At 38.0% G+C, this 17,091-nt stretch overlaps 1 protein-coding gene across 28 annotated transcripts in view; it reads right to left on the reverse strand.

Annotated features, from left to right (window-relative positions):
• Nucleotides 1-17,091, reverse strand: part of LOC104151956 (dystonin) — a 309,066-nt gene that overhangs the window by 93,937 nt on the left and 198,038 nt on the right. For 25 of the 28 annotated variants that reach the window (XM_068937429.1, XM_068937427.1, XM_068937406.1 and 22 more), the window contains 7 exons: nucleotides 14,920-15,072; nucleotides 11,837-12,070; nucleotides 11,276-11,557; nucleotides 8,862-9,407; nucleotides 6,157-6,333; nucleotides 3,347-3,470; nucleotides 50-258 (listed from right to left, as the gene is read on the reverse strand). In XM_068937429.1, coding sequence (XP_068793530.1) covers nucleotides 50-258; nucleotides 3,347-3,470; nucleotides 6,157-6,333; nucleotides 8,862-9,407; nucleotides 11,276-11,557; nucleotides 11,837-12,070; nucleotides 14,920-15,072 — 1,725 coding nt within the window. Of the gene's footprint in view, nucleotides 1-49; nucleotides 259-3,346; nucleotides 3,471-6,156; nucleotides 6,334-8,861; nucleotides 9,408-11,275; nucleotides 11,558-11,836; nucleotides 12,071-14,919; nucleotides 15,073-16,492; nucleotides 16,727-17,091 lie in introns of all 28 variants that reach the window. The other 3 variants (XM_068937423.1, XM_068937424.1, XM_068937422.1) reach the window with 1 other exon arrangement.

A 17,091-nucleotide genomic window follows, 5' to 3' on the forward strand; every position in this document is an offset into this window, starting at 1 on the left:
TGAAATCAGAAATATTAAGCAAATGTTTTTTTCAGAGAATGCTACTTACAATGCTTTTACTAATGATATCCTGAATAGCAGCAGAATTCAAAGGCACTTGACCTTGTTCTTCAAGGCTCTTTTCAACACCTTCCATCCAATCAAGCATTTCATCCAAACCATCCTGCACACTTAGGGATCGTGTCAGAGTTATCTGGAGCTTCTCATTCCTTTCATTCACAGACTTTGATAAATTGTCGTATCTGTCCACAATATCATCTGACAGAGATAACCAGAAAATAAATTTCAAATATTTCCTCTATTTCTCTTAAAATCACTGGGCCAAACTTTTAACTTATTAACTTAAGTTTTTAACTCATGTTATCAGTTCTTATCAGGTAAATATCAGTTAAAAAATCGCCTATATCAGAACTGAGCAAGAGCATCACCTTTATCCAGTAAAAACACAAAAGCAAGGATCAAAATCTGATATAGCCAAAAAGCCAATAGGACATATCAGAGGAGGGGGCAAAGATGTCCTACAGCTTATGACTGTGTTCCCTAGTTTTCAGGAGTTGGTTCCCAGGCAGCTCTAACTTATGACAGCTGTTGCCGGATCCCAAGAAATAAAGTAGCAGCTGGGCATTTAGACAGCTTCTACAGTTATTTCTCTTGTGTTATTGTTAGAACTGAACAGTTCTTCCAGATGTTTCTTCATTAGACCTTCAACACTTCACTCCCTCCCAGGATAAACTTCTGGAAGTTAATGATAGTCAGAATCCACTGCCAAGGAACCCAAATCTACACACCATACAGGAGTTTCTAGCCTTTTCTGTATCACTGCTTCTAGTCCATCCCACTGCCTGGGTAGCATTACTTCTTAAATAGTACACTTTTATGCCTCATCTCAGCACTTTTGCGTCATATGTATTAAAACAGATATGATAATTCTAGCTAAACTAGTCTGCATTTTAATGTACTTTCACTACAGAAGTTCTTCTGAAAAGCAGAGGATTTTTTTCCCCTTAATTTCATTATATTTTCTCAACTGTAAAGCCTTCCATTATTCTAATTTTTCTTCCTTCTTATTTTACCTGCCAAATAGGTTTAAATAAGGAAATTTCCTTGATCCTTTCTCCAGCTGCTTTGAATGTAGTTCGTTACTCCTATCGCAGCCCAAACATGGATAGAATAAATGAGCTGGGAAAACTTCACTAGTTATGTCTGTCATGACTGACATAAAATTACATGGGTAGAGTTGGTCTTATCTTAAGGCAAGGAAATGAACTAGATGACCTCTTATGGCCAAATAATTAAAACTCCCTGAAGAGCAAGTAGGTCACAACACACTTATTAGACATTAAATGTAAATAACATAGTAATTGTAATTAGATAGGAAATGTTTGTTACTCTACACAAAAAATAAGGAAATATGATAGAATAAAAGTTAAATATATCCCATTTCATCTCTAGTGTCCTTGCATATAGATATCCTTTCCCTTCCCTTCCCTGCCTCTATTCTGGAGCCAAACATTGCTTCCAGAGCATTAGGAGGGTTCTTACTGAATCTAATTCTAAACTGGGATCTGAATCTCAGACAAAACTTACTGAACTGGGAGAATAACATTTCTAGGAATTGAAGTGAGTGAGAATTTCTTTAATTTATCTGAGACTGAGGTTCAATAAGGTAGCTATGTATCACAGACAATTCAGTTAATCAGCATGTGTTCATAGCCTTAAAGAAAACTTTCCAGAAGTCTAAGTAAGAGGTAAATACAAGAGAAGCTGTCCCGAGACATTCCCATACTTGGAAGCCATGACCCTGAGTTCTGCCAAAAAAAAAAAAAAAAAAAAAAAAAGGAGTGTCATTGCTTTCTACTGTCTCATTCTCCCTTAGGTGAGAATATGAAGGACAGGAAGGTAAATGCCTCCAGACTGTCTTACTGCCTAGGAAATATAAAGACAATGTACATGAGGAGAACGGCAGCCACTACTGCTTCAACACTAGGCCTGTGCTGCTACATTTAAAAAAATATAGATATATATCTCACAGATAGGGAGTGTAAATGGTAGTGAGAAGCCTCCTAAAGAGCAAACAAGAAAAAAAACTTAACAAAACTGCACAGATGTACTCCACTGACTTCAAGGTTGAAATCAGGGCATGAAAGGCATACACCTCCACAGCCAGCTTTCTCTTGTGTCTTTATGTTTAGCAATGTGTTCTAATTATCTATTATTCCTTGTTTACTATAGGAATTAATTTTCACTGTTCACTTAAGTCATCATCTGCAGCAGCAGCCTCCTCCTACTCCCCCCTTCACAAAGAAATAACTTTTCATTCATCAAATAAACTGAATGTAACCAACAATTACCAACGTGTTCTCCTCTAACAAAAGTTTCTGTGTTTGAAAATGTCTGTGTCTGCTTCTGTATATTTTGTGCAATACAGTACTTTATTAAAGAGAAGGTACTAATTCACTTTTAGCCTAATATTGATAGACATGATTCAAACTGTGATATTGTATTCTGATACTATAAAGGTTTTAATCTAATTTGAATCTAAGCATGTTTTCAAAGTTAAGCATATGTATTGAGTAGAGCTTTCACCTGCAAGAATGAGTGAAAAGGGAACCGCCACCGCCACCGCCCCCTCCTCTTCCCCCCAAGAAAAAAGGTTTCAATTTGTTTAATATCAAGTTGTTTACAGTTGCAAGATCACATGTATGTTTAGGACACCAGTCTGTATTCCATGTACCTTCTATGGAGCTTCATCACTGACTTCAAAGATGCAAACCCACAACTGATTTACCTTGTTGCTCTGCGAGTTATTTAAGGGACTGCAAAGGGACTGCAATAAGAGATAGCAGCATGATACACATACTGAATCTTCAAGTTTCAGATTGTGGGGAGTGTCATGCTGTCATACTTCCCACAGCCATAGTAAAACTGATAGGAGAGCTCATTGAAGTGAGGAGGAAATAATTTCTTGGCTAAGCAAATTTGAAATCATTAGTTGGAAAGCGATAGCTAGTTCCTTGATCTTGAACAGGTACCTTGCCACTGGAGAATTTATGCTCCTCAGCAAGTCACTAACTCTGATATGCCCATTTGTAACATGGGAATTAAACATAATTCCTATTTCTGGAAAAAAAAAAAGTCAAAAATAAAATAATGACAGTTTTTAACTGAGGACCCTATTATCAAATGTGGGAGACAGACCAATAATAAAGTTACTGTGTTGTAATAGCTTATGATTCAACAAAACACGGGCCTGAACAGTGATATGGAAATGTGGAAACTCTGCATTTTGTCTCTTCCAGGACTTGAGTACAAACACAGGTGATAAAAGCAGGTATTAATAATTTACCCAATGTTTTCTGAATTTTATCTTTGTCTGGTGTCAACTCTCCCCTTGTATCCAGAAGCACTTCAGCAGCTTTCTTCAGTTTTTCTACAGCAATTTGGTGGTTAGACACTTGTCCTTGAAGAACCTGTAAAATTCCATAATTATTAATTATACTCTTCCATACAGCTAAAAATTACACATGCAGGGCTTGTGATATGCATACAGCCTAAACTTAGTGCTGGGAATAAACTAACTCAATTTGTGACCTCTCCATTAAAAAATAAAAAAAAAAAACCTTAATCACTGGCTACAACTACCCTTTGCCTTCTGGCCCTTGTTTTATTTTATTCATCATCTTATTTGTCTTCTCTTTTACTTCTCCGACTCACTAATTTCTGGCAAAGGAACTTGAAAATGTGTCTTTTGATCACTTTTTTTAAGACCATTTGTACTAACTCATCTCTTATCCAAAAGAAAAATAAACATATTTTTCAACTCAGCATCAGGGAACAATTCCAGAGGGAAAAAAAATACAGTGATCAGCAGCAATGACACATTCAACATCAGTTGTGCTGACAAAGGATTAGATTGATACCGTTGTGTAAATATGACTACTGGGAAACATGCTGATCACCTTCACAGTTTTAAACACCTCCTGGAGCTGCATTTTCCCTAGGTTTATCCATTCAGTCAAGGAACACAGATTTAGAGACTACCCCAGCCAAGACTCTCTCCAGCTCCAAGAGAGAGAGATAGGAGGGCTGAATCAACTTCTGAAAGTGGCTTTCTCTCTCCAGTGACTATAGCAATACTTTAGAGTGACTAGTCTCTAAATTATTTCAGGCCCCTGTGCTACTGCATATGATATCTTGATTCACTTGATCTTCACAGAAGTCCCATGTCCCCTCTGACTTTTTTTCTGATATACGCTACTTACGCTATGAGCATACTTTACAATAGATAGTCCTATCTGTCTTGCCAGGACAAAGTCATATTGATATCAAGAGCACAGTAATATGCTAGAACATAGTATGCCCTGCTACCCCAGAACAGTATGTATTCCTATCCCTGGCTATTTGATGAAAAAAGCTCAAATAAACCTGAAGAGGAATTCTCCTTATACTAAGTAGAAATACTCTACTTGCACAAAAAAAGAGACATATCAGACAACCTTGTATGCTGACAGAAAGCAAACAAGCTTATGCCGGAGGCACTGAAGAATATTCTGAAGAACAGTTAATCCCTATAAAAAGATTAGACACCATCATGCTGCCAAGGTCAGTGTCTAGCTGGATTATCAACTGGATGTGTTGGCTAAAAGGGACAGCTTTAACTTGCAACACCTGACTTCTTCAGAAATGCTCTTTGTTTTGCTTCCATTAATTGGCTTTCGCTCTTCAGCCTCCTGTTTTTTCTCTTCTTTTGAATCTTTTGATGCTTTGCACCTTGTCCCTTCTTCCCAGCTCATTCTCATTGAGTGCTCTTTTGTGTGGCAAGTAATCCATGTAGGCATTTCATAAAAGAGCCACAGTATTCACTCCTTTTGTGTTACTTGCATGAAAATTGGCATTATACAGGATATAATTCATTTTGGCATAAGGAACGAAAAGTTTAAATAATAGCTTCAGATTGTAATTGGTGTTATTTGTACTTTTCTACCGCCTAGAAGCACAAATGCAGCTACACTGTTCCAATGCTAAGAGTGCAAAATTTACACTTCCATGTATAAAAGAATAAACAATTTTCTTAAGTCTTGTAACTTCACAGTGATTTATTTTTCTAGTCTGATCTGTCATGTACCAAAATTGTGGGCAAGCCCAGCAGCAGATTTTAAGGATACCTTGTGGGAGATGTACTGTTTTCCAGATTTAATAAGAGAAATGTTTAAAGTACTTATTTGTCAAACCTATCAGACTCGTGCACAGACACTTCATGTACAATACACAGAACAGTGAGGTAATGCCTAACTGATTACCTTGCCCACTGGAAAATAAAGGAAGAATCCTGCATTTTAATTTTAGTATAGAAGACTGAATGTATTCATGAAAACGTAAGAGCCACTTCAAAGATGATAGCCTTCAGGAAGCGTTATACAAATCACCTTATACTTGGGTTCCTAAAGCTTCCTGCCAACTTCCATTCTATGCACCTAACCAGTGTGTTTTCTGGACAAGCTCCATCACTATCCTGTCTTGTCTCTACTAGGATTTATATGAAGCTGTGAGTCACTCCTTCAAGGAAAAAAAAAAGTGTGTGTATATGTGTATACATATACATATATGTACACACAAAATTTTTCTTTGGAGGGCAAATTATGTTATAGTCACTATCTGCAGAGCATGGAGTAATGGATATGACTGCACCAGGCTAACAGATTAATCAGATATCAGAGCTGATGCAGTACAACTCTTTACAAAATACATTGCAGCAGAATAAAAACATGAATAGAAAAAAGCAAAATCACAGACAACAATGGTCGTCCCAGACACAAGCCCTATCCTGTCAGCAAACTGTAAACATTAAATCCTTTCCTAGTTCTCAAACTTTCCAGATTGCAATAGGCTTTCCAAACCCTATCATTTGCTAAGTGATATGAAATGCATCTTGCTTTCACAACAGTACTGGCAACTTGGTGCCCCATTAAATTTCCACCATAAGGCTTTTCAGATAATACTTGAGGCAGCTTAATTTGAGGACTAAGAGTTACATGCACACAGACAAGGCAAGAATGTGGCCTTCAGCCACCTGGATTACATTAGATTATCCTGTTTTCCAGACAAAAAGCAGTTCCCTTTAGGACAGAAGTACTTCTGGTTTTTAAAGCTTTTTACCTTGGTTTCTTCTAGCTGTCTTTGGAGATTTTTGGGATCCACTGCAATTGGCTCAGACAGTTGTTTGTTCACAGCTATTTCAGAGGCCTGGAGACCTGACAAAAGTCCAGACGAGGCATCTTCATAATGCTGGTATTTATCTGCCAGGTCTTTAAGGTTATTTCCAAGGATGCTACACTAAAGGAGTAGAAAATAAACAAACAAATATCCAGGCATTACACTGTGTGTCGTATTTCACGACAGTGTCAAGATCATACTTGCATTTCCTGAAATCCTGTATAATTTTTTCTTGTCATCATTCCATTAACTGGCTTCTTGATTAACCCAAGACAGCTAGACAGATCTTCCTAGTTTGTGTTTCTCAATCATGATTTAGAAGCAATTCACTGATACAGTCAGGAAACTGGAATCTAATCCATTGTATTAGAGCAGGGAAAGCATTAAGATGACTTTTTGGTCCCCCAGCTTAAAGACTCTATCAGCATGTCTGCAGTCTGATACCAGCAACGTAGGTGATAGAAGCTAGAAATTTTCCAAAAATGAGAAGATATTTCTATATTCGTTAAAATACAGACAGCAGGTTCCTGTTACCCTAAACATCTTATATGCACAGCAAATCCAAAATGATACGGATCAGTAGGGCACATATGCTTTGTTTTGGTCTCTTAAGAATGCAACGCTGCAGCTGACCGAGATCCTATTGGTCCTGCACACTAGCATGCTCCAAAACGTGCACAGTGAATTATCACGTAAAAAATGTCAGTGGAACTCTTTCAGTCTCTTTGGAGATAGTTTCACAAACAAAATCTTCTGGTTGCATCAAGTCATAATATTTATCAGCAGTTACTTTAAATATTTATATTCTGAAGGTTACATATAGTTTTTTTATTTAATATTTACATTTGGTACTTGGCCTCCATCTGGTGGACAAACACAGAATGCACTCATTTACATAACCAATTAGCTAAGAACTGATTCAAGATTCCCTCAACAAATTTAGATTAAATTAAGATTCCTACAAACTCGCATGTGCATGTGCAAATACATAGATTTGTATATAAACAGTATTTTGTTAGAAGCAAAAAGTTTTTACAAAAGGCAAAAAGTTACTACAAACAAATTATAAAACCAGAACTTGGAAGGTCTTACTTTTTTAAAGTCTCTCTCCTTTAAGTTCTTAATAAGGCTCAATTTAATATAAAAAGTCCTCTTCGTGTTGATTTTGCTCTGCATACATAGGGTCAGATATTCAAAGCACCTCTATTTTCTCTGTGCTAAATGCATACATGCAAAGGGTAGAATTTGGCAAGTTGATCAATGTGAGATCACAAATCAAGCTGCTGGCACAGGATTTTTATGTGCATAAAAATGACGCTCTTCAAAAAATCTTGCAATGAATGTTTACATTCTCACCCAAACTAATCCAATAAGCCAGTCAGAGGAAATCTAACACGCTGAAGCTTTTGTGGCTTCACTCTTTGTACAAGTGAGGAAATGAAAATGAGCTTCTCTGAATACAGAGTCTTCTCCACAAATCTTTCAAGAGAAGAGGGTTTAACTTGGTTTTGTAATTCAGGGATCAAATCCTTGACTACAGAGTTCACACTTCTGAGCATGAAAACCTTAAAGAGATGAAAATTCCCAGGCAAAGATGGCAACTGCTACAGATCAACAACATATTGGCAGCCACTGAAGCTCTACTAAGGAGTTTGAGCCTGTGATCTTACAGAATTATGAGATGGCTGAGTGAAGGCATACTAAGTCTCTCTGATATGGGTCAATTCATAATTACATATTTTTCATGAAATTTTCAATTTCCAGACTTTTGTCAATATTGGAAAACACTGTTGGGTTGGTGTTTTTGGTTTTGGGTTTTTTTTTTTTTTTGAAAATAGCTGAAGAGTCAGAATGGGAAACAAGCCAGTTATGCTAATCTAGTTCTACCAGTCAGATTCCGTAGTTGAAAGTGGTATGCAGAGTTAAAGTATCTTCCCTCTCTAAGGTACACGGAGGATTTTCAGCTGTTACTTTCCCCTTAATAAGAGATTAATCCCAGGCTGTTAGGGATAACAAGTCTATTTGACACAGTAATGGGAAAGAACTATTCATCTCAAATCAGTAGGTTCTTACCTAGCTGCCTAGTGCCAACAACAAAGGTCACATTGGGCCAAACTATTTCGTAGAAATATAAATCAAATTGAAATTTCAAATGGTAATCTTGCTGTAATCTATCTCTTATTATATTTATTTTATTAGTAAGGAAACAAATGAATAAGCAGTTATGGGAAATATTGCAAGGAAAATGTTATCAAATGAAATGTTATCAATATCAAAATAAATGTTATCAATATCAAAACAAATGTTATCAGTCTAAAAGTATTACAATTTCTTTCCAACCCAGAACACTACTCAGACATTTTGCACTGTCATAAACTCAGAGAGCTTAAGACTAGAAGGGAGAATGCAGTAATCTAGTCTGACCTCCTATATAACATAAGGTATAAAATTCCACCCATTCCATTAGTCAGTCCGATACTTGACTACAGCACATTTCCTAGAAAAGCATCTCGTTCTGTTATCTAACTTTAAGAAACAAAGAATTTACAACTTCCCACAGTAACTTGTTTCATCACTTAATTCCTTTTAACACAAGCTGCTGTATCAATTACAGCAGGCTTTCCTACTCAGTGGTGAGTGAAACTTACCTTCGTATAGAGAGATTTGAAACGATCTGAAGCACTATCCAGTTTATTCTGCACTTCAGTATAAGTAGCCGAAGTATCAATACCATCTTTGTCAACCTTAACACCATCCCTTTTGCTACAAGACCTTGCAGCGTCTAAAACTCTTTGTCCAGAAATTGTAATATACCGTAAATCGCCTTTGTGAGATATAACATCTTCTGAAAAACTCTTTTGCCTCTTCAGTTTGATCATAATACCACTAAAGTCATAAGCACCAGCCTCCATATTATCAAGTTCTTGTTCTGACTGCTGCAGCCAGGTTTCAAACTCTCTGTAGTCTGCATCAAATTTCTCAAGTTCTTCCCTCAGAGAGTGAGTTAACTTCATTTTCCTTTCTGATTCAGCTAAAGCAGACTCATACTGAGCCTTCAGCTCTTTCATGTTCCTTTGCATCTTGTCTTTTTCTTCAGGGGAAAGGTAGTGGCCTTGTTTCTCAAGTAGTGCCTGGGCAGACTGAGTTGCTACTATGACAGCCTGCTGCTGTGAAATAATTTTCTCATGCTGAGCCTGCAAGAAAAAAAATATATATTATGACTGTAATCATCTCAGAAGGTTTCATTAGACCATCATTGTCTTGAAATCTCTGCTGAATCCTGTTTACAAATGAAGAGTAAAGCAAAGTCCACCAAATGAGAGAAAGCTTTTCTTATATTCCTCTCGTTTGTTAAAAAATATTTTTGAGTAATCTAACTCAAAGCTTGACTCCTGGTCATATTTATGTACAGTTTCAAAATTTTAAGAAATATCCAAAGGTAAATTTAGCCTGATACACAGCACATGACCAAACGATGTCTTCATCATCATTGGAATTTGGAGATACTAGGATATATATCACAGAAGCACTTGCTCCTATACTTCTAAAAGACAACTTTGTAGAGTAAAACTTGATATTAGAAACATCTTGAAAAAATATTTTTGGCAAATATAATTTACTTATTACTTAACTCTTATTGCAGTATACTTAGTATAATCAAAGTTTTCCTAGTTGTCTGTCTCAAAACAGGATTTATTAAAACTATTCAAAGGTAGACAGCTTTCTAAATCACAATCATTCCATTTCCTAACATATATATTGCTCCTATTACTTCAAACAAACACACCAAAAGGAGTGAAAGCATCAAACATTAAAAAGAATGCAGATACTTCCTTCTTATGTTCTGAACAAACAAACATTATTCCCCAGTTTTTTATATTTTCATTTTTCAATTTCCAGAGCAGCAATTCTTACCAAATATATTTGTTATGAAACAGGTCCTTTTGAAATTAAAAATCCAAGCACATTCTATGCATGTAGATTGTTTCAACCACATTAAAAAGCAGTAAATCATAGTAACTACAAAGGTATTTCAAACAAATTCTTTCAAAAATCTCCATTCTGGAAGCTCCTCAATTCCCAGGTAAAAATGGCTATGTAAAATAGACTAGTATGCTTTTCAGCCATGTGTATGGTAGGCAATTATCCAAAATGAGATTACAGGTTCTGTTGATTCTGTAGGCGTTCGGGGAAGTGGAGAATTATCAAAAAGTAGAAGTAAAAGCATTACATACAATTTTGCAGTTTTGTTTTCCCTTTTTGATCACATCTCTCAGAAACAAAAAAAAAAATATTTAATTTTTCTTAGAGTTTTTTTAACTACAAAAGTCCAACATAGTAGCAGCTATCAGCATGATTAGCTACATCAGCTCCACCACCAAACCACACCTAAGAGGACCAGGCTGCTAAACTGTAACTAAATAAAGGCTATAAGATTTAGCTCTATTTTTTTTTTAATTCTTCTCATTAATTTACCTACAGAATCTATTTTAAAAATGCTGCATTGTGGCGTTATGTACCTCATCCTGCTGAAGCCTTCAGTTAGTGCTTTGCCTATGGATAAGCAGGGATAGGACATGCAGATTATAATTTCAGTAAACTATTATTTGCAACTATTAGTAATCAGTGTTCAAGGGCAATCACATGATATCATTTTGCTATTACAAAGATTCTTGGAAAAGTCACATGAAAAGTATTAATTTTTGTCACTACTTTTCACATATTGTTTACCTGTAGTACAGCCAATAAAAATTTGATTGTACTGCAACAATTTCTGACTAGAAGAAATTAAGAATAATAGATTCATCATCCAGATTCTCAACATTTGCCTTGGAGAATATCTCTTTTTTCTTATTTTTACCAGGAAATAATGACCATAACTGTTAAGTACTGACAAATCTGCTGTATCTTCTAACTACCAAAATACCTATGAATGTATATCACTAATTTCCTAGTGCCCATTCCAAAGTCTACTGCAGAAAGGATGTGAATGAATTCAGTCATGCTGAATGATGACTAACATGCTTAGCACCTAAGTGTTGAATAGGTCCAGTAACAGTACCTTGACCCTCTGATACTGCTGGTTCAGATTATCTTCTGTGCTTTTTACTAATCCGTCCACCTGAGTTTCAATGCCTTGCTGAAGCTCCAGCAGATTGCCATTGACATCGTCCTCCTCTCCTTCCAAAGCTTTCACATCTCCCTCTTCAAAATGTGTCCCATTCTGTTCTATTGCCTGCTTAAGCTTCCTGCCATGCTCCGCTTCTTTGTCCACATTTGATAACCAATCCAAGAGATTTTCTATCGTATTTTTACTCTCTTCCAGCTGTTCTATGGCTGCAACCTACATTGAAATTTCACAGTTTCAGTTCAGAAATCTTCTTTAGGCACTACATAATATCATATGCAAACAGACCATTTAAGATATGTTAACATTATAAAAGCTGTTAATTGACATTTATGTTACTGTTTTTTCAAATAATATAAAACAGCAAATAGTTTATTAGTTATCCACATGAAATACGATTTTAATCTCTCCTTAGCATATCAGTAAGAAGTTGCGAGACTAATTCACTGAGACTCCTAAACAGTTTGAATAAATAAATAATGGTTGCCTAAGAACCTTTTCTGTTTCCTGCTTAATTGCTGTTGTCATAGCTTTATCCAGTTCTTTTTTGGACTCTTCTGCCTTCTGGCTAAGGAGCAAACACTTAGTTTTAGCTTCATTTAGTTTCTGTTCAAGAATAGTCTTGTCTTCTTGTGACAACTTTTCTCCGTGCTCTTTCAAGAACATTTCAGTATTTTTCACAATCTCTGCCAACGCTTGTGCACTCTCTCTCATGTCTTTTTGTATTTCCTTTTGGGAAAAGAGAAAGTAAATAGGGGTAAGTAAATTATTCACCAGAACTTGCAGATTAAAGTTGTTATAACTGCCTCTGATTTGGGTACAAGCACCACACCGGTCCTTCTTTACTTGAGAGTATATGACATACTATTAAGCTGCAGACTAAGATTACTAAAAATAATCATTAAAAAAAAAAATCAAACATCTGAAAAAGTTTCTGCAGCTCAGTCTGCCCCTATCATCTCCGAGGACAGCTAAGTATTTTTTGAAAAGATTGCAATTTGGAAGTCTCCTGGTTTATACTTCCCTTCTGGACAGAGGTCACTTTTTTCTTCCTTTATTGGCTCAAATATTCTATCTCCATGTACATAGAAAAGAATATAAGTATTCCTTAGCTATCAAGAGATAAAGTAAATCTGCTATACTATATTTACTAAGGTGAATTTCTTGACCAATTCAGTTCTATTCAGTTTGTCTTGTTGTATGATAGTGTCAGATAGAAGATCTGCCTTCCAATTACCTGAAAGGAGTTTTAATTATTAAAACAACTCTGGTTTTGAGTATATTCATCCAATTATTGAAAAAATAATTTTTTTTTCTATATGTAGCATACATAATACTTGATGCTACAAGACAAAAGATCTGACTCTCATTTTAGACTGCGGATTTTGCTGCAATTATACATATAGATTGGCAGGTAAAAGAACAACTCATTTTAACACTTCAGCAAGTATTTTAGAATGATTTTCCTGGAAATATTGTATTAAAACAAGATTTGCTTTCTCTGAGAAAGATATCTATCCCATACAGATCATTAAGGATGAAAGTTCTCCCCAACTCGATCTATAAGAAACTTTCTTTAAGTCCCCCTTCCCTTCCCTAGGCACACTTCTACAACAGTGCCTACAAGAAATCAGTCAGCAAACAACATTTTGCCTGTTACACAGTCTGTTAGGCAGTATATTTATTTATATTAAAAAAAGAAGTATATGCAATATCATTCTTTCACTCACATGGATTATTCAATACCCAGTTAGATGATAAACTCTTCAGAGGTACTCTGAGGGTGTCTATGTCTTTCCACTGACTAGAAAGAGAGCACAGACTAACTCGATGTGTTACTTTGAAGATAAAGTGAGGCAATGTGAATCAGGAAACTTGTGCCTTTATATATTACTGATCCTGATTTGGAGCTCTGTAGTCTTACTACTGTAAACCAATACTACGAGGAGGAGGAGGAGGAGGAAGAGCAATATCAAATCCTTCAGTCCTTTAACAGTCAAAATCTCAACTAACGTCAGCTAGGACAGAGCAGAAGCCTACAGATGACAGTCCCTAGCCTTTAGTTAGGATCCTGCCTGGAGATCCCGGAAAGAGCTTCGGAAACTAAAGGCCTGAAGCTCGGCGGGCAGAGCCCAGCAAACCACCAGCATCCCTGGCTCGCGCCACGAGGGCACTGGGGCCCTGGGAGCCAAGGCAGATCCGCAGCTCGGAGCGCTCCCCATCTCCCCATCCCAGCGGGGCTCCCCACGCGCAGCACTGCTCTCTCCAGCCACCCCCTCCTGCGGGGAGCACCAAGACACTGGGGCCACCGCCCGTGCCCACCCCACCACAGGGCACCCGCACGTCCGCCCCATGCCTCACAGAGGGTGGCCAGCCCAGCCGCCACGCGCCCCTGCATCCGGGACGCGCCGGGGACAGGATCAGACAGGGCAGCAGCCCAGCGACCCCAAGGGCCTCAAAACACACTAAGACCAACTCCTCAGCCCTTCAGTGCCCTTCTAGTCCCCCAAGGCCTTGCAACAGGCACTTCCTCTGAAAAGCCTTTCACAGCCCTGTTCGTGGACAGTGCCCGCCTCGAGCAAGCAGAGAGAAAGGGCTCTCGCTGCAGCTCCTCAGGCCAGCTGCTGCCTCTCTCTTTTGCCTCTGCTTCCCTCAAGGCAGTCACCCAAGGGGTCTGCCTCCTCAGGGGCCCTTCTGGGCTTCCATGGAGGAGGCCGAATCCCTTTGATACCACTCACCCTCTCTCAGGCCTTGCTCGGGGGCTCACAAATGATCCCCCGGGGCCAGACAAAGGCACGGACCAGCACGGACAAGGCCAGCGCACCAGTCTTAGGCAAGCGGGCTTCCAAAGAGAGGAAAACGGGCCAAGGCGGCTGCTAGCTCAAGGATTTGGATGCCCCTGTCTCACGAAAGGCTGGGCTTTCTTTCTCAAGCCGAACCGTGAGCTAAGCCAGGAGCTTGCAGCACTGCACGTGCCACATGCAAAATCCAGTGAAGGCTTGCCTTGCTGAAAGGCACGGTCTCGACAGAAAAACAAACAAACTGAAAGGGCTCTGTTACACAAGGGCACCAAGCAGTCTGCAAACATCACTAGAAAACCAGAACTCATAACAAAACAAGTGTAAGGCAAGAGAAAGCCTCAGGCAACAGAAAGCCTTCTGTTTAAGAATATTGTGAAGAAGAATAAGCACACCCTGACATCAGAGACAAAGCCAGAATGTGATTTTAACATAATAAGCAAGTGTGATTTTATCACACCTGACAGGAACAGTCTTAAGCTGAAGAATCATATAACAAATCTGAGGCCTGCTAGAAGACTGCTTCCTGAAACATTTCGTACACATGCTCTCTATTTTACTGTCTTCTGGTTTCAAAGATTCTTTCCTGCCATTGGTACATAACTTTAGCGTTTTCATGGGCAGCAGTTAAAGACACTCCTTTAAAGCTTTGCTTTGCTAGGCCAAACAAACCTATTTTACTCTCCTCTCACAGGATAGTCGTCTTTTTCAACAAAAGTGCCTAGTCACTTTCCTCTGCACTCATTCTTCACTAATGTATCTGATCAGAAGCGCACATACCTCCTGCGTGGTCTGGTATTGTTCTAACTCGGCCTTGCTGTCTCCAATAACAAGAGACTCTTGGTGTCCAATTATTCGATTTTCAGTCTGTGTAAGCAAATCACACATTTCCTGCAGTTTCTCTTTGCATTCCTGCTGCCGTTCGGCCACATCCTATATCAGAGCCAAATACAATTCAACAATAAAATAAAAATTTCCTCACTGTACAAGTTAACAGACACTCTAATAGGAGCTACCCTTGAAAAACATATCACAAAGCAATAATTTTAAAGGTATGCTGTAAACATGATAGCAGTGGTACAAAGAGCCAGATGAATATATACATATAGAAGTTATGGATAAACCTCAGATATGCTGTAAGTAAAAGAGACCATGTTTGATGGAACTGCCCAATAGAAGTCTGGCCATGCACATTATGTGAAAGATGAAACCTCCAAACGACAGGAGTGAAAATCCAGTCTCTTAACCGCTTGAAGCCTGCGATAAACGTTTATTAATTCTGAAAAAAGGGATATCAAAACAGAGGTTAGTTGTGACTGTAAGTTAGCTCTGTTGGTATGCATAATATGTTACCTGAAGAGAAAATGCTGACTTTTTAAGCAGTAGAAAAGAACAAAACATGCAAGATCATTATTGTTACTAAGTCCTAGATAAGTATCTATGCCCAATTTTATGTTTTTTTGACAGAATATAGAAGAAACAAATGTTCTTAGAATGCAAAATAACACAAAGTCCTCAGAATGACAGAAAACAATTCATTATCCATAAAGTGCGGGACAAAGTGGTGAGTCTGAGTTTTAACTATGCTTTTATGACTAGAGGAGGAGATGCAGTTCCACTACGGTATCTTATCAGCCTCCTTTGACTACAAAAACAAAGGCTGCTTATGATTGCCAACTGCAGCCGTACCAGCTGAAGAGGTAACTGCACCAACGTGACCCATAGCTTCCCCAATGCCTTGGCCTAGAATCTCAAATCTGTTAGCTGATGTACTCATATGCCTGTCCCTCTAACCTGTTTCAGTCAAAACGAGCCATCCTACCAAAGACCAGATTAAACAAATCCAGTTCTTTGACTATACATAAAGACCTAGACAAAGATCACACAGCAGATGACCTAGCGGATCAGGGGGAAAAAAAAAAAAAAAAAAAAACTCTCCAGCAGAACAGAAGTGATGAGCAATGGAAACTCACTGATCAGAAGAGGACTTGAGTTCACTGTTTTATTTATTTACTGACATAGCTTCTAAACAACCAAAGCTTGTCAGGAATCTCAGGTAAATTTCCCTCATTGCTAGAAATACCAGACCTGCTCACTTAAGGCTGTAGAGATCATAATGTCTGAAACTGTACCTGTCTGCAATCTAATATGCTGGTTCTGTGAGCTGTGATTGCACCAAGAAAAGACAGAAATGACAGTTCACCAAATTTGATCAATACAGTCTTTGTAGAACTATGAATGCATTCATAATAAAATTGAGGAGATAGGAATACACTTAATACTGCATGCTGGTATTAAAATTCCTCATCCATAGACAAAAACACTCAGCACACATTTACACAGAAAAGCAAACCTTCTGATCACCCAGTTCTTGCGCTGCCTGTAACTGAGTCTCTAAACTTTCCACTTGAGATGTTATTGCTTCCTGTACTTCCTGAAAAGATTTCTGGGTGATATTTAAGAGCCTCAGCAGCTGTTTGCTCTGATTAGGAGAAAGATCTTGGGCATGTTCAGAAATGAAGAACTGAATATCAAACGCAGTGGAATCCAGTTGCATTTTTGTACAGCCAAGCTCTGCAGCAGTGTTCTGTAAACAAAGAGTAGCAAATGACTAGCAATGAAGACAAATTCAGTAGGGATAAAACACTTAGAAATATTACTATCCTTGTTCCCATGTTCCAAAACGCTTTTCAGAGCCATTTTAGCCACAGTAAAAAGTTTGTGTCAGAATCATTCTGATGCATTCAGATAGGCATTTGAATGCATTTGTGCATGGTTTGCCCTTGTGACAATCCACGTTCGAGTAATAAATAAGATGACCTTGAATCTCTCTGTTTCTTCCCTTTCTCATGGATGTCTGAGAACCGGCTGACCTTCAGCACTGAAAGATTTATGGTGAGCATGTGTTCACCTAAATGGCAGGTTAGCTCTACAAAACACCGGTCTGAAAAC

This window comes from Struthio camelus, chromosome 3 (assembly GCF_040807025.1).
Source record: "Struthio camelus isolate bStrCam1 chromosome 3, bStrCam1.hap1, whole genome shotgun sequence".
NCBI classification, from domain to species: Eukaryota; Metazoa; Chordata; class Aves; order Struthioniformes; family Struthionidae; genus Struthio; species Struthio camelus.